At 40.2% G+C, this 18,755-nt stretch overlaps 1 protein-coding gene across 1 annotated transcript in view; it reads left to right on the top strand.

Moving 5' to 3' along the window:
• The window catches only part of nrip1b (nuclear receptor interacting protein 1b), a 57,677-nt gene extending 40,191 nt beyond the window's left edge, over positions 1–17,486 (top strand). The window contains exon 2 of the mRNA XM_028465848.1: positions 11,053–17,486. Coding sequence (XP_028321649.1) covers positions 11,471–15,043 — 3,573 coding nt within the window. The 5' untranslated portion in view covers positions 11,053–11,470 and the 3' untranslated portion in view covers positions 15,044–17,486. The remainder of the gene's footprint in view (positions 1–11,052) is intronic.
• The last annotated feature ends 1,269 nt before the right edge of the window (positions 17,487–18,755 follow it).

Here is an 18,755-nt window from a genome sequence, read left to right as displayed (position 1 = left end):
TATCTGTCAGATTCAAAGTTTCAAATGCTTACAAAATAACCTCGCTTTTTCAAGTAGGACTTAAACCATTGCAATATTTTCCTATTTAGTCCAACCCACATTTGCTATCGGTGCAACAAAATGTTCTGGTCCACAGTGTCAAATGCAGCCGTTAGATCAAATAGAAAGAGAACAGACACTTTTCCTGAATCAGTGTTCAACCTCATATCATTTAGCACTTTAACTGTGTCAGCGTCTACAGCTAAGACTATGACAAGGTACAGGGGGGCATGATGTGTGTCTGCGTTTACCTCCCAACCACAGCAGTGTTTACCTTTGGTATGCAAAAAAGGGATATTTTTTTCTTTTTATTTTTAAGAGCTTTACTTTAACCCCCAGTCAGTGCTTTCCTTAGTCACAAGGTCTGGCCTTGTCTTTCTGTCTGGTTTAGTCACAACTATCTGAAAAGACACTTATTTCCTGCAAATACTGGCCATCAGCAGTTAGCAAGTTTCTCAGGGTTACTGTGAAAGAAGCTTGTTGTTGATTGTTTTTTATTAATACACGCTTTAGATAAGGTAGTGCTGCAAGTTACCTTACCTTCTTCAATCTGCCCTGCAGGCCTAGAGCCCTGTTATCATTAAAGCCACTCAATCAGCTGCTTCTAACACCTGTGCTTGCAGGTGATGGAATTTAATTACAATTAACCTTAACAGAGTTTTATTATCAGTTTTATTTTTTTCCAAATTCCATGTTTTCCACATTATTTTTGTACTGCATATGCGCACATATCAGTCGCTCTGCAATTGGTTTAAAAGTGTGGAGAAAATGTAAGAAGCCATATGATGGGCTGAAAGCAAACACACCTGATTGGCTGATGAATCTGTCAAAAACTTTTATCAGCCAATGGTGACGTTTGTTGACCCGCGTCGTCAGGGCAGTCTCAAAATTCACCACACAGATTTCTCTCACAAATGTGCAGAGGTTTCACAGCAACGAAGCAGTTTGTAAACGCACATTCAGCAATTCGCATTATCCGTGGATTCATATTACAAGTGTGCCTCAAAATAATAATTGTGAAGTAGTGTGTGTGCATTTCAGAATTTATATTACAAGTTTGCATAAAATATATATTTGCGAAACAGATCATGTGCATTTGTGAATTTGAAATACGCCTGCGCAACAAAGAATGTGCATTTGTGAAAAACCCTGCAACAGTTCATTCATTATGATACTGTTCTGATTCCATAAGTTTAAGTCCTCGGTTAAATAACAAATACAACTTTTCTTCTTTACATGTCCAAGTTGTTATGCTATGAATCATTTTATATTTACTTAGTAGTGACTTCCTATGTGTCAAAGTAAGTAATAAGGCAGGGAGTCTCTGGTCTCTGACATACTGTAGCACTGGTGGCCCTGCTGTAGTTAGTAAGAAGTGCTACCCTGTGTGTGTAGCTGCTAAGGCTCTCTGGTGAGGGGGAGGCTTAAATGTAAGGAGTAGGTCAAGCTAAATAAAGTGTGTCTGCCCTGATGTCTATAGGCTATAGATTTAGCTGCACTTCGGGGGAGATTGTGGTGATCTTGGCAGACATCAAGAACCAGGCTGATTGTATAAAGAGTGAGTTTGTCAGACATTAATAATTAAGGTGCTGCTGTATTTCATTTGTTTATGTAGTTTTTGCCCAATTTCGTTTCAGAGTTTCCCTATTTCCGCGTCGTTTTATGCTTTTCCATTTTGTTTCCATTTGATCTGCTTTCCCTAATCAGAAGTCTTTACAGGCCATTAAACTTCCCAAACCATGCCAAATATGCTCAATATGGTTAATGGAGTGAACTAGTATTATTCTTTTCTTATTTCTCTGCTGTAGAAGTGTTCTAAATATCACCTGAGATTTTGAACAAGATTTAATGTCTGTCCATTTGCTAAAGTTGCTACACTATAGGCCACCCGTTTTACAGTCGAAAATCACATGTAAAAGTGAGGGGTTGCGCCGCGTCATATAGCTATTTCTTTTTCAGGACATGAAATTCATCATATTGTGTCATATTTTACTTGAGAATGAACATTTCCATCTCTTTGCACCCTCCCATGAATGCAATATATTCTCCTAAAATATGTCAATATGAGGGTATATTCCCTGTCATGTTGCAATTTCTGCTTGTTCTTGTGTTTTCAAAAAATCATAATACGAAAAATAGAAACGATGACAATATTTCCGTTTCAGAAATTAAATTATTTTATACTACTGTTATGTCATGACCGATGGATATTGCAAATTTAGTAAATCTTTTTACGATTTGTTGAACATTTGAAATGATTATATAATGTATTATTTATTTATTCTCTTCAAAAATGAGGACCTGTTGTCTCATGAAACTAACTACATAAGTGAAAGTGAAGAAAAACTTTCTCAATTACATTTTGGGGTTTGTTTAGGGCATTAGGTGATGTCTACTTTATAATAACTGTTGTGTAAAGGAAAATGTATTTATTGTTGTTGATTTGTATCTTTTAGGTAATTTTTCCAACATTCAATGCTTTTTTAATGAACATTAGAGAAACACAAAAAAAAGAGACAACGTTTGCCTCTTATTTACTTTTTCTGCTATTCAAATGACAGAATTATTGAGAGACTATTGAAGAAAACAAATACATAATTATTTATGAAGGTTTTTCCACCAGCCCTAAATACTTTTACTAAATTTCATCAGTTATTAAGATAACTCAAAGAAGGTTCCAACCTTAAACTCAGGATAGCCTAACTCTGGGGATACAGATAGAATGCAATGACAGCTTTAGATCTCCTCAAGCACTGGAGAGTTGCAATGTTTCCGTGTCATTAAAGCATTGAAGTGTTTCAAAGGACAGGCAGCGTTTGTGCAAATGGTCTGAAGGCACTGACATAGTTTCATGGGCTTTGTAGTGTAAAGCTTTTTACTCCTTCTTAAAGTCTTTAAAGATTATTGGAGTTGATTTTAGTTAATTCACCTTTTAATGACATCATTCTCTCTCATGACGAGCTAGTGTAAAGTCAATTTGACCAAAATACTGCTATTCTCACACAATGCATGCAAATCAAATGTGGAAAAAAAATCAATTACTAAATTTTATCATCCTATCAATAAATAATTTCTACCGAACTGTATCTTTTTTAGATCTTTGTTGCAGTCAAAGATAATTGGCAAACCTTATTTCAAAAGGACGTTTTTTGTTCTTGGTACTTGGTTAGGGTGAGCAGCCATCTTTGCCCACAATCCCATTTTGGCAAGTTATCCTATCTTAATATTTGTCTGAAATGAGTTTGGCCCAGTATTTTATTGAAGAAGGAATCACATGAGCACACAAGCTGAAATAGTTGAAGTTGCCTGTGTGAATGTTGCGTCAGCGAGCAGTACGGGATGGCATTGCATCCTTCAGGGGATGGAATGGAAAACTTTCCACCATCATTAAAAGCCATCTTTGTGCATCTTTTGATTTATCTGAATGAAGTTGATGTCTCATTTATTAACTCTGGTTATACCATCACTTTTTTGTTGGTTGGTCAAATTATCTGCATTTATGACCTAATAGCAAGCATATGCAGGAATATGTTCAAAGCAATGTACCGGTAGTCAATCATGAATCCAGAAAATTAATCTACTGGTTGATTTGACTTCATTTGAGCAGAACTTTTAAAAAACATATGTATTTTATATTTTATTTATTAATTCACTTAAGTAGTTTTGATGCATAGCACTGTGTGCACTATTGGGGAATGTGGGCCAGGTTTAGGACTCATTTTATTCAAGTCCCCTGTTTGCTGGCAAGGTGCTCGACTCCAGTTTGCCATTGCTGTTACCTGAGAGGGTTTCTCAGAAAAGGGCTACATGTAATTGTTTTATACTTTATTGGGAAAATGTTTGTTAATTGATTTAGAAGACGGCTTTAATTGTGTGACTAAGAGCATGCTGCTGATTTTAAAAGGACAAAAATTGTGTTTTTGAAGATTTCATGTGTTCTTCACTGTAATATTGCTTGTTCATAGCAAGAATTAGGATGATTCTAAACTATACAGAGTAGATTAGTGCAAGCATAGTGAGGAAGACAACAGAGATATGTTCTTATCACTTTGTGTCACTAAAGCTTCCTAATATATAACATTCATACACTATCACAAATTCCACACAGGCACCACTCTTAAGACAGACATCTTGCTGACTCACAGCTCTTCCCTTCTTAGGGCCGATGCCAAGGATATTATGGAAATTATTCATTAAAGGCCAGAGTTTTTAGCTGGTTTTAACCATCTTTCAGGGCAGCCTGACAGTGGGACATTTAATCTAAATTGTAAAGTGGCCCATTTGCCTCAGACACTGCCACTGCAGCCTGTTTTAAGGGGCAGCTCTTCCTTTTGGCACACTGGCTGTGGGGCAATCAGCTGTTCCTATTTCCAGCACCAGTGTTTACAAATGGAAAATGTGTGTCGTTTGGGGAAGGGAAACAAACACTGTTTGGGATGTAAGATGTAAGCAGAAGATTAACTTAAAGCCCAATAGGAACTATTTGGATATAGATTGATGGAAGCCACGGCTCATTTACAAAATGTGTTTGTTGTACATTTTAGTGAATCCACTAATTCTCAGCCACTGAGGAAATGGCATTTGGGTGGGTCTTCCAAATGATGCATAAATATTTGCTGTGGACATTTTTGCAAGCTAGGCACCAGCAAACCCCAGTGACCCTGATAAGGAGAAAGCGGGTTGGAAAATAGATGGATGGATTTTTGCAAGCATTGTCAGTTTGGGTACTGCGAGCTAACCAAGTAATTCACACTTCTTAATTGTAGTTTTAAATACATTCTTGCGGTTTTTAGAGATACATTTACATTAAAATGAGTTTCAGGGTTTTACGAATTTTACCATAGTGCCAAAGGTTGCCGACAGTTTGGCCAACTTAGCATCTTTCTATATTACGTTACTGTATTTACGGCCTCCGAGTTTCTGTGATTCTGGAATTTAAAAGAAAACAAATATCATATTTCCACTTCCAGGGACAAAAATGGCAATAAGACACAGAATATACAATTACATGCATGCTTTGGAACAATACCAAATATTTGCATGCAATTTTCCCCCATAAACAAGTGCAGCAAAAAAAACAAAAACAAATGACAAAAGCTATGAAATCTCAAGATAGAAATTTCACCTCGAGAAACGAAAATAGCTACGACACAGACAAAAACCGCACCGCCAACTTTTGCGACAAAATCTCACGATATTTTTCCCCATTAAACAGGTGGCTGAAAGACTAGCAGCAAGTGGAACGATATGTCCGATCTCACACAACATCTTGCACTAGTGCTGCCGCTATCAAATATTTTTGTAATTTAGTATTCTGATGATTTTTTTCATCGATCAATTGAGTAATCGGATAAATTACACTTTTTTGTTTGTAAACAGCTTTATCAGTAGTGTGTTATGAAATATGAAAGACCTCTTAAAATTAGCTAGCAATTGTCAGTTATTCCTCAAAATTGTATTCAAAATTATTTTTCCAAACTTCAACAAATGCCAGGGCAAAAAAATCAAAATAAATAAACAACCTATTTCCTTAGTTTTAAAATAATAATAATAAAAAAAAAAAAAAAAAAGTAAAACGGGTGTACCAGCCAGTGCTATAACCCATCTGGTAAGACCTGCAGCTTCCTCCACGGTGCATGAAGGACCTGTCCGGACAAAGCTGTAAATGCGCCGCTGTGGGGGACAAAAAAAAAACATTGATTTGTACAACAAATTCAATAACATTGCTCATTAGTAAATGCATATGGTAATGAATGCAGCTTAGTATTTTTAATAAATATTATTTAGTTTTTTTTACTCATTTTTATATTTTTGTCGTTTGGTATGTGTATTTTTTATAATTCTTGTGCATTTGTTTTGTGTACTTTTTGTATAGTTTATATATACTTTATATTTTTGTATAGTATATAATATATATTATTTTACTCATTTTGAATATTTTTTATTATAAATACCGTGTATGTGCACGTGTACGTGTGTCTTTCTGTAGCACCACACACACAAGAAAGGTGAATAAGAAAGTTATGTGAGTGAGATTTTAGCGCATTTGCCCTCTTGTTACTTATGCCTCATCACTATTAACTCATAATACAGGCTAAAATGCATTACCTTGTTGAGGCTTCGACTGCATTCACGTGATTATGTTACAGCGTCGTAGAAGCACCGTTATGGTAGGCTAGATCCATCTCACAGTATCTACACTGGACTACGTTCTCCGCCTTGCGAAGCATAAAATGGTCCCACACTTTAGACATTTTCTGTCTTTTACACACTCCACCGGTGTCACCGTTTTCCGCTATTGCCAGAGAGCAGATGATGCGAGTCAATTAATTCAGTCCGGGTGAAACATGACGCAGCCAGAGACCGCGTACAAAGCAGCTGTGTTACAGACTTTCGTGACATGAATTAAACAAAGCCTCGAGGCAGAGAATTTGCCTCGAAGCTTTTTTGTAATCAAATTATTCGAGGAATCGTTTCAGCCCTGTTTTGCACATGTAATCTTGTGTGATTTCAGAGTGATGTGCCTTTCCGCTAATCTATATAATATATACATATACATCTATAATATATACATACATATATAATATATACATATAAAACTAATAACATTAGTTAACTCAAATAACCCTATTAGGCATGTTTGGTACGATTTCGGGAAACTCAATAGCCAGTAATGACATAGGGAAATCTGATGGAAAGGAAATGGTTAAACTATGCAACAGAATTCAGGGAGATTTACAAAAAAGAATCGGTGGCTTTATGTAATCAGCAACTCGTCAGCCCCCCCCCCCAGTGACTTAATTCCCTAAAACCCCACCCCCACACCCCATATCTGTCTAGCATTAGTATCTGTTAATATAATTTCCCATTTGTCACCAAATATATGTAAAACAAAAAAAGACAATTGGAGAAACACATTTCTGCATAAACATTGCAAATAACAGATTTTTCTGCATTACTTTGTAATACTTTTGTTGTTATGCCTAAACATAAAAGCACAGCTAGGTCTGTGATTCAATGTAAGTGATATCATAATCATTGATTTGGCTGGGTTATATGCCACTCACTTGGGCTCTAAAACACTTGCATGACTCATCGGCGTGTATGAGTTCCTCTATGCTCAGTCTTTCACTCACATTCAACCCAGAGAACTCCTTGTCCTGATGAGAGCAGACAAAGTTCAAATCCGCCCCCGCTCTACTCATTCATGGCCAGAAGCAGCCAAGAACAGCAACACTCGAGTCCTTTTTTTTGCCAGTCTGAGTTGTTAACATCCAGACATCACACACTGTTCCTCACATATAAGCGCTTTGAAAGAAGGCCTGTTGTATCCTGCTGTAAAGACGCTTCTTTAAACAAGAGATTTCACTTTTCAGCATGTATATCACATTTCGTTAAAGTGGGGTACATTGTGTCATGGATTGTGTGTGCTATGCATGAACAATTTGGTCAATGCATCCTAAGAAGTAGGTCAGAGTGCCCTAGTTCTTATTGTGTGGGCATGAATGTTTGCCTGTATAGCTTTTCAGTGTTAGTGTGTCCTGATTGACTTATCTGCAAAAAACATTTTCTTGTTTCGGCTCTCCTGCTGTTCCTGAGCATGTTATTGACTTGTTTACCTTCCTCAAGGTGAACAAGCGCTTTTAATTCAACTTTTCTCAGGAGCACTCAGTCACTTGTGGGAAAGGCCTCGAACAACTACATTTGGTCAGGTAGCTTATGTTTTGTCTCATTTAATCATGTCAGGACATATTGAATTTACAAATAGCGGTTACATCGCATGTGTAAGTGAGCTACCCGGTGAGTATGTGCAGCAGGACTAGGCTGCAGATTACATGATATAATGGTGTTTAGGCATCGCCTCTCCATTAAATTCCTTTAACCTTGACTCCCCTTAAATGCTGGGGGAACACATCTGTCGGCAGGTGTCAGACATTAGTAATACACACCGCACAGGCAGCATTGTCACTTTTTATTAACGCCCAGAGCTTTGCATGGACACCAGCTGTTGCATCAAGTGGAAAAGCCTTGGCGGAATGAGTGACCTTGACATTAACTGCCACTCCTTTGGCTCGTCACCCCTTTGGTTCTTTTGTTTGGCCTCATACATTTTAAATGGCTTGAATGGATTACCATTTCTGATGATGAAGGTCACTCAGAAACTATTTTCTCTTTGTCCTAAAAAGTAGAAGTGGGTGGTAGAGGAGGTGCAACCTCAAGGTCAGTGAAGAGAATTGAGTTCTCATCGCATCTGCATTGGCACTGCCTGTGTGCATTCAGAAAGTGTGCCGACCTTTCTTTGACTTTTGGTGTCTTTTAAAGTACTTTAAGAGCAAAAGCACAAAAAGATAAAGAGTCAACCAGCCGGTGGATGATGAAGCCTCCCCATCACTTGCCCTCCCTCTCGCATGTGCGTGGCTGACGGTAGGGGTAAAAATCACTTTAGGATGTTGCCTGCTCTGTCATTGGCTGACATTGTCAAGGATAATGGATAATCACCACAGAAACCATGCAACAGCTCATTGGTGCTGTAGTGTCCCACGGAGGGGGAGGGGCAAAGGGTGTGGGCGTAAGCCTTTTTGGGTGCCACCACCAATGGATTGATATGTTAAGATATGTGTAAGGTCATTTTCAATACACCAGGAGAGATAATGTAATAGTGATGCACACACCACACATTGTGAAAGAGGGTAGGAGGAGGGCTATGTGCTTTGGGGGCTTCCTAGAGAGGACAGTGTTACTATATTAGGGTCATTTATTTGTTCTTTGCCACCGAGGAAAACATATTTTATCTTGCTCTTGCTGGAGCCAGGCTTTTTGACACCGGTGGTATCATTACATGTCTCTCAAGAGCCTGAAGGTCCGCATTTGTTCTATGAGCAGTTTTTACTTTGTTTGAGACTCTAAATGCACCAGCTCTTTACTACAAAAACTGGTACTGCAGTGTCAGAGTGTCCCTGTGCCACCTTGTCTGCTCTGTATAGAAGAGCCTTTGGGCAAAAACACAGACAAGGTCAAATGTAATTCCAAAGGTTTTCTGCCAGCAGTGGAGAGATTAACAGAATTTACTGTCAGTTTTTCTCTTCCATTTACATTATTCTCTCACTAAGTCAGGGGTTTTATCACATGTTAGTTATGTTTATTAAGCTATGCTAAACGGAAACATGTGCATATATTTACTCTATGATACAATATATTCCATTATAACAACATTAAGATCGCTGGCGGGAAGCTAGTCATAATCCCAGCATCTAAGATTAGCATGACAACAGACGTCAGATGGCCCACTGTGAGCAGGTTAGCTTTTGTTTTGTCACATGTAGGTCAACAGCTTTTAGATGGCCTTGAACTATAATTGATGATGATTGTTCAATATCATTGGGATTATTCTGTTCATGCCAGTGTTCTGTAGTTGGAAGTGTTAAACTTTAAAATTAGGAGGTCAGGTTTTAGATTTCCCAAACTGTTAGTTTTCCTTTTCCTGCTTTAGGTGTAACTGATCAACAAGAATCCACCTTCAAATCCTAGCTCATTACCATGGTGGTATTCAAAGGAGCCACCCTCTTACCCTCACTGCCATGACAACTAGCTGACTTTGACCTCAGGAAAGGGTTTCAGCCTGATTAAAAGCCACCTCGTTTGTTGTTTTTGGCCCTTATTGATGTTCTCTGTGAATCATATAAACTAGTTTACTGTTCAAGTTACTATAGCATTTCCTCATACTCAAAATGTGCATTTCTGTTGTATGACCCACCATGTCGGACACCAAAGCTGAGCACAGTATCAGGAAAGGACAGAGGCATCAGCAGAGGCGAGGTGACTCTCTGTATTAATTAACCTTTATGGGATAGAGCCACAGACTGTCAAAGCTGTCCTGTATCCATGGAAACCAGGCTGACAGGGTTCAGGCCTGCAGGCCTCCAAGGGCAGCACCACTGACACTGTCATAGCAACTGGCACAATGCTCACCCTCAGTGTCATTGGCTCTGCCCTCCTGACAGTGGTGTGGTGTGACAGGTGCACCTGATCCTTACACTAGCTCCTCCTGCTACAACACACACAAATGTATACATTCAACTATATATTTATATACTGTATATATATATATATATATATATATATATATATATATATATATAAAATTTATCTCTCTCTAAACACCATTCATATCCTAGCAAGCCACTTTAGATTTAGCTTCTGCCTTCTGAGGGCAGTGGTGACTTAACGATTAAGAAAGCAGGCTTGTAATCGGAGGATCACTACTTCGAATCCAACCTGGGCCATCAATGTGGGATATTGAGCAAGTCCCTAAACCCAAAGCTACGCTTTGGATAAGAATGTCTGCTCAATAAAATAGTAGTCAAAAATAGTAGTAGTTACAAGCAGCTGAAGGTAATAAAAAATATATAAGATTGGTGGAAGGATTCTTTACTATCCAGGTGGTAATAATGATAATATGCTTCTCACACACAGTGTACTTGATACCCTGTATGACTTTCGCACATATTCAATCCAATGCTTAGCCGTAGATGCCAAACATTTCCTTGTGTGCATGTAGGCGAGTGGGCGGGTGGCTACAGCTTTGTAGATGGAGGGAGAGTTGTGTAGTGTGAGATTCTGCTCAAGTGCATAAGGAATGGGAGGTTGCAGAAGAGGTGGGATAATCCATTGAAATGACAAGCTGCATAAAGAATTATTCACAGCTCTCACAAGACCCTTCACTTTTGAAAGGCATCACTGTGAGGAGCTTACTGCTCAAGACCTGAATGTTTTCAAGGTAGTAGGCTTGAATTTTCAATTTGGATCCAATCAGGCATAATCTACATTTGTCGTCTCTTCAGCCATGAAAAAAATAGTCTAGGGAGGAAAAGGAGCTGTGCACAGTCAATCTGAAATGTTGCTAAGTAACAGAGATGGCAGACAAAGTGCTAAAATGAATGTGATATAGTCCTGTGTAAATCCTTGCTTCTCACATCATTTTTCTTCTCTCTTTCTCTCGTCCCTTCACATTAGGTTGTCCATGTGAGGTCTGCAAAGCTGGAAGGCTCCACTGCAAACCACATCCCCAACTGCCACAGCCAGGGAATGTATCAACATCTTTGTGGTGAAATCCAGTGGACTTTAAGCTTGCTTCTCGCATAAGCTTGCAGCAAGGCCTTCTGGGATACTCTGGTGTCAAAAATGCATTCAACAATGCCTGGGAGGCCAACCGGTCCTACGCAGCCTCCAACTCTTGTTTTTTCACAACAGTACTGAGTCTGCCCTGTACAGGGTGGTCACCATCGAACCCTTCCATTCAACTCCCTCGGAGCAGTTGCTTGACCTTTTTTTTGGTATTTAGGAAGTACATGCCACTGTCTTCCAGATGACCTAGTGGACATTTATTTCCCAGTCGCAGTGCTGAACCATACAAGGGGATCTAATATCGAACATGACTCATGGAGAGGAGCCTGGCCCTGAGACACACAAGGATTCAGCTGTTCTAACTTATCTGGAAGGTTTACTGATGCATCCAGTTGTGGCTGGGCCTGGAGCCATGGCAAGTGGAAGGTCTGAAGCTGTCCACAACAATCAAGAGCAGGGAAACAAAGTGGGCAGTCCCTATCAATTGCCCAGCCATGGTCCAGCTGCTCCAAAAACTGTAACCAATGGGCCAACATTGGGTTCATCACAGCACCTGAAGAAGGCCAGGTTATTGCGCTCTGGTGCATGGAATGATCCAGGAGACCAGCGGATGAATTGCCCTCCTGTAGAGCGGAATGGCCAAGTGGGAAGTCCACAAAATGGAGCACTAGAAGGGTCTCCTCATGCTGGAGAGAGTACTCTGTTGGCATCACTCCTTCAGTCATTTAGCTCACGTCTTCAGAGTGTTGCAATGTCTCAGCACTCTAACAAGTCCTCGAGTGAGTGTTCCTCACCAACCAAGGCACCTCCTACTGACAATGAGCCACTTCCTGTGTATGGTACAGCCTCTAGCCGTTTAAAGGGTCTAATGAGGAAGAACAAACTTCAGAATCACAGCAACACACCTTACAGTCGCCGGGCACCAAGTCAGGACAGACATCCAGAGTCACCCCGATCAATACAGAGCACCACTCCTCCTGCTACTCCTCAAACTGCTGAAACAGTGTCCTGCTCTGAGCGTCTAAAGGCAGTGGCCAACATAGTGAAAATACGCTCTAGTCCTGCACCTTCACCTAAGCCAAGTGTAGCCTGCAGTCAATTGGCCTTGCTTTTGTCTAGTGAAGCCCATCTTCAGCAGTACTCTCGAGAGCATGCACTTAAAGGCCAGATCTCTGGGAGATCTGCAAGTGAGAGACTTGCCGCTATAGCAAACCAGCAGCAAGTCCCAGACAATAAACCACCTAGTGTGTTGGGGTCCCTGCCTAGTACTCCAGATGTGCTAAGTTCCTTATCAACTCAAAATGGATCGACAACAACAACACTCCCCCGAACAGCCCTGTCCAGTCCAAAGAGTCCCTCTGTAGTGTGTGGCCAAAGCCAAAGTTTCCCACCCAATCTCCAACGAGCTCCAAGCCACACTCATAGCCAGCCACAGAGAGAGAAGCGAGGCTTTGACTCACGTCCAACCCGCCCCCCCCAAACATGCAGTAGCCTCCTGCTGTTGCTACTGAACAACCACAACAACCAGAAGCAGCTGACCAAGAATGGTCACCTGGAGGACAGCTGTGGCATTTTGCCACCCAGCTGTTCCACCTCTGTTACATCAGACAGTGAATGCTCCACCCAAGAGAGGAGTCTGACAAAGGACAGCAGTGATGCAGAGAGTTGCTACTCAAGCTGCTCTCCCATTGACCTCTCTTTAAGAAGTAGCATCAACATACAAGACTCGAGGCCCAAAACTACCACCCCTCCTTCCAGGTCTGTTCAAATGTTTTCTTCCACACCTCAAACTTATGTACAGCCTTCCACATCAAGTCTGTCACCACCTACTGGTGTCACTTCTGTTTCTACTGCTATGTCCTCATCTTCATCTTCTATTTCTACCTCCTCATTGGACAAATTAACTGAAACTTTAATTAAAAAGTGGAAACCAGAGCCATCAAGGTCCAAGTTTTCTCGGAACAAAGAGCCTCAATTAAGCCCTGAGCTAAAATCCAATCCTAAACTCACTCTCATGCAGCTTCTTCTTGAGCGCAGGAATAATGAGATGACTAATAAAATCATTGATAACCAGGATTTGCCACTTGATATATCGTTGGCCACTATGTCTCGAAACCAGCAAAATGGCCTAGTACCATGGGAAGGAACTAGGACAAAACGCCCCGCAGACAACTCTGTAGCCCCAGCACAACCAATACATTCACTCAGTCATGAACCAAGTGGTGCACTTTCCCCTTATTCCTACCCCTCCCCTAACATTCAGTCGAGCCCTCTGGACTTGTGTAAGTCAAAGTCTTTTCCTGCTGAAAAGGCTTCTGAGCCCACATTTAGTGCCAGTAAACTGTTACAGAATCTGGCTCAGTGTGGCACTACGTCCTCCTCCTCCTCCTCCTCCCCAATACCTTCTGGCAAACCTCTAAGTCAGGATTTAGAAGCCAACAGACCACTTGCCTTACTGGAAAGGCTCAATGCTCCAGTCCACAGGACCGCCACCTCCACTCCAGTCTCTGATGGAGCCTCAGGCTGTGGCACACCCTCAAATCAGAAGGAAGCTTCTCCTCCCACATCACAAATTGAGAACCTCCTGGAGAGGCGCACTGTGCTGCAGCTCCTTCTTGGATCAAGCTCAACAGCCACAACAGCTTGCCGCAGAGACAGGCTCACCAGCAATGACAGAAGAAGTGCCGAGGGGGCAGGGGGATGCTATGAGAGAAGCTCCAGTGCTGCCCTCATCTGTGACAGCTCCAAAGGGCCTTCTATAGATATAAAGGTCAAATCAGAACTTGAGGAGGCAGGGCCATCCTCTGCTATGTTACAGGACTTGAGTGGCAGTAAAAGACTGAGTGGCTATGAGAGGAATAGCCTCCTGAAAGATTCTCAGGAGGACTTAAAAACAGAACCACGGCCTGCAGAGGTCATCGCAAAATATGGCCTTCTCAGCCAGCTGCTTAAACAACAGACTGCTACCTATTACACCAGTGCTGCAATGCAGACAGAGTCTCAACCAAGACAGGTTAAAGAGGAACAGAGAGAATATCCAAGTCCAAAAAAGAGGCGCCTTTTTTCTGATCGAACTGACTGTCTGAACAATATTAGTTCTCTGAGAGCATTAGATAGTGGAGACTCAAATATTCATGCCTCTCCTGCTGCTCAGGTTGAATATGAGCAACAGAATAGTGTGAAGGAAGATAAGGCTCCTCAAATATGCCCACCAAGTGAAACCCTCATCAGAGAAAGTCGGGGATTCAATGTGCTCAAACAGCTGCTGCTGTCGGATAACGGCCTGAAAAAGCTGTCCCAACAGCCCCGGGGGGCAGCTAGTCCTTCCGTCCTGCAGCCCCATGGCAAGGCCAACGGCAGCATTCTCAGTCAGCCTGCCCATAGTCACAACTTCCTGCACATGCGCAGCTGGAATCCGCATGGCTCCCTTAACTCAGGGCTTCCAAGTACCCTCAGACAACTACCCACCCCTCCTACAGCCGACAGCCCCGTCCGCAGCCCTTGGAGTTACCAGTCATCATCATGGCCATCAGCCCAAAAACAAGACACTCCTCCTGTAGTCAAACAGGAGCCTAATAACATTGTGCAATGGATTAGTCAGGAGAACGAGGAGCTGGAGGATGAAGACTCAAATCCAGACTCTCCACGGCTCTCGCGCTCTAACCCCATCTTATACTACATGTTGCAGAAGGGCAGCCTTCAGCTGAAAAAGGATGGTAGGAGTGAGGCTGAGGGAGCCTCATCCGTAGTTAAAGTAAAAGAAGAGTCAATGAGTGACATGCATGCTTATGACCACAGACTGGCCTCCACCCTTCAATCATCACCCCATAATGACAAGCACAGCCATGAGAGCCAAGGGCTGAGCCAATCGTTCAAGTAGAAGTTTTATGAACTAAAGGAATGATTCAGCAAAATCTAAATCATTTACTTTTTTGTTATTCATTTTTCACGACTTGCCAAATTGGTTTGATAAGACATTCAAAAAATATCTGAAAGTTGTTGTTTTTTGGGGGGGGGAGGGAGTAGACCACCACAAATTCAAGTTCAACTGCATATTTAGGTAGCTCTTTCAATTTAAATGGTAGATAGTACCAAACTGGTCTTTTTCAAAAAATATCCAAATGACACAACCAAAACTACAATCAATATAATCTTTATTCTGTGCTACATCTTTAATAATGTTTTTATTTACATGTACAGAACCCCTCTTTACAATTTGTACCTGAAAAGTACACATAACTATTTCTTGTCCTTTTTGTTGCCTGCATAAAACATTTCAACAGAACATTTCAAGCAACATTTATGATTGAAGTCTCAAAAATGTTAGCGCTTACTTCAGTGGACTCACTATTTATTATTACCATCGGGAAATTTTCAAAAAGACAGTCCCATTCATTTTAGATAAAAACACAAATGAAATCCTAGGGCATGTGCATTATTACAATGTACATACTGGATTTATCTAAAAAAAGGAAGTCACACTGCCATAACTTCAGTCAGGATCATTATGATTGCTTCGTTGTGCTTTTGTACGATGTTCAAATTAGTTTATTTACTGGCAGAGAGAATAAAACAGCAGTTCTTTGAATGGTATTGGCTTACTTACTGTGCTTGTTAAATTCAGCCACTGTTTATCACCACATATTCAGGGGGGTGATGTGTTTGCAGATTGTGCCGTTTTGAGCAGATGGGTCAACAGAACACGTGCAGTGCTTATTGTTGAGCAACTCTGGAAACAGGTTTTTAGAGCAACTGTTAAAAAGGCATGTGGTGGCTGGGGAACTTTTCTTTGCCATCGTGTGTTAAACCACAAACCTTTTTTTTTAAAGTCTGAAGCACATAACGGTTCCTTTCCATTCAAATGTATACACACTCTAGAACCACCTCCTCAGTGTCCTCCTTCAAATTCATTTACCGGCATGTAATTACAAAAAACTCAGTATTATCTGTTTAAAGTTTTACTGTTGGTGGTGTTTTTGGGTTTTTGATTTCCTTCTTCTTCTTTTTCTAATTATTTCCTGGCTATGGTGATTTATGGGCATCTATCTTTTTTTGTGGTTTTGTTATCTCAAGAATCAAAAGAATTGCATGATAATGAAGATAAGAACCACTGGTACATCTTAGTTTTCCAAGCAGCTGTGTACCTGCCCACTTTCCAGAATCACCAAGGCTGTTTGGTGTGTGTGAGGGGATATTGGGTATCTCGCTCCTTCGTTTTGATTGTCCTGTATGCCTATGGGTTGATCCACATAACGCTTAACCATTTAGTCTTGTGATCTTTTGAATACATATACCTATCAAGTACATCTCTTCAAATATAAATGCATTTTCACAACAATTTAATGTATTTGTGTAAATAGTGCTTTCACTATGAAAGATGACTATTTTGTAATGTTTAAGAAAAGATATTACCCTAGTTTTTATTGCCCTGATGTGTAAATATGAATTATATGCATACATCTGTACATACAAAGGAAGAGGATGCTATGCCCATCTTTTTTGGTTGGTTTGTTCTTTGCATGTGTCTCTGTGTGGTAAATGATAATCTATCCTGCGCTGTGTTGTGTAATAATGTCTGACTCCTCACTGCTGCCTGTTGCATGCAGACGCATGGGAACTACCTGTGTATCCCTACTGGTGATGGGGGAAAATGTCAAGTCTTAAAATAGGTCTTTTTCTTTATCACACAAAGCGCAAAGTAGAGGTGGGTACAGAATATGAGGAGTCCCCATATAACCACAGACTGAAGCAAGTTGATAAAAATGTGTGGAAAACTAAACGTGCATTGAATATTTTTGTGATTTTCTTTTCTGTTACTGGTTAACAGAGCTCTGAAGGAGCTCAGGGCTCTAGTGGGGAATTGACGTACAATCATAGATCTGCATTGTGCATCTGAAAAATACATTTGTAGCAACAAATATGGGGAAAAAAGTTTTTTGTTTTTTCATGTGAAGTCTTGAGTTTGTTTTTTAAGTTTTCATTTTTGGTGTTCATTTGCACTGATATCTGAAAAATAAAGTACTAAAATGCATGACCTAGTATGAATGTCTTCCTCTTTTTCCAGCCAATCTTTCATACACACACTACAGTCCACACATTTGGAAACAACTTCAAGACTGACGTTAGAAACCAGGGTGCAACGACTAAACAGCACCTACAAAGAATGAGAAGTGAAGACCACATTTTATTGACATTCTATATACATCTATTCAAGAATAATCATAAAGTACTGTTCAAATGAATGCACCATATTGTGTTAAACTGTATTTTTACAAGCCTCAATAAAACATATCTGTGCCAAAATAAACATTTGGCCAAAAAATCATGCTAAAGCAGCTTTATTATTACATTAATGTTCATTGTTATTACATGCTTGTTTATGAAATTGCACTGTTCCTATTGAAACTTGCTGAGGTTTGTAAAATCAACTTAATATTAAGATATTGTGATATTAAAACATCAAGATATATTGTCGATGGTACAAGTCATATCGCAACATTCAGAAGGGGGTAGTGGGTCTCAACTGCTACTAGAAAATGTAGACATGCTCATGTGAAATGTCCATATGTTAAATCTGGACTGTCGAGAAATTCATAATGATGACATGATTTGGTTTTATTCTAGACTGTCTCAGTTTTTGCGTGCTATGTGGAGAGTGGCACTTTTTGCACTAATTAGAGAAAAAAACATCTTCATTATGTTATTGTTTATTGTATATTTTATATTCACTTGAGTTTAAAACGACATACCCAGAGTCAAATAAAAGCGTAGTTATTTTTTAAATTGCAAGAGTTTTTTGGTCTTTTTTCCGTATCATTACCGTGAGCCCAGTATTGTATATTGTTCCATTCTGTGAACTTAAGATATTGTTCCACCTCTAAAGTATACTGTTGTTAAAACTCAGTTTCAAAACATTCCCATAGAGCTGATCAGTCCTTACATTAAAAGGTTATTTTTGAGAAAGAGGTACATGTAGAATAGTGAATAAATTACTAACGAAATGTACTTGTGGGGCTCTGCGCTACCAGCATGGCACTTGCTTTGATAGTAGTAGTGTGCTTGTTCTTTTGTGTGAGCAGTCTAATTCTTCAGAGTAGTTTGTCTCCAAAACTTATTAATATACTAGAGCAACCATTAGGGAAATTACACCATTGCACCCTAATAACAGGCAAGAGCCTCAAAATAAAGTGTTATTATTTCCAAAAAGGACATCAAAGCCAAAGAGCACTTTGTTTAATCAAAGGCTGTACTTTATTAAAGGAGAGAGGGAGGATGTCCCTCATTTGCCCCAAAACTTCTGCTCCTGCCTTGATTGCTGCTCCCTCACAGTGCCGCCTCTCAACAAAGGCAGGAAAGACACAGAAAAGAGCGAGGACGATGAAGGTCACCAGATGTACACTGAATGCCAAAGGATGTGACTTCCACAAATGGAGCGTCTATTTTTTTCCGAAGAGGACACAATGGAAGTCATTGTATACTTTATGCAATGCCTTAATTATAGAGTGCAAGTCCTTCAAAGTTGTTCATTTAGTTTTTTCCCTCACTGGAGAATATTGGCCTGTAGCGTGGGACTCCCTAAAGGTGAAGACGAG

This window comes from Gouania willdenowi, chromosome 14 (assembly GCF_900634775.1).
Source record: "Gouania willdenowi chromosome 14, fGouWil2.1, whole genome shotgun sequence".
Classification (NCBI taxonomy): Eukaryota; Metazoa; Chordata; class Actinopteri; order Blenniiformes; family Gobiesocidae; genus Gouania; species Gouania willdenowi.
This window is presented reverse-complemented; position numbering and strand designations above follow the sequence as displayed.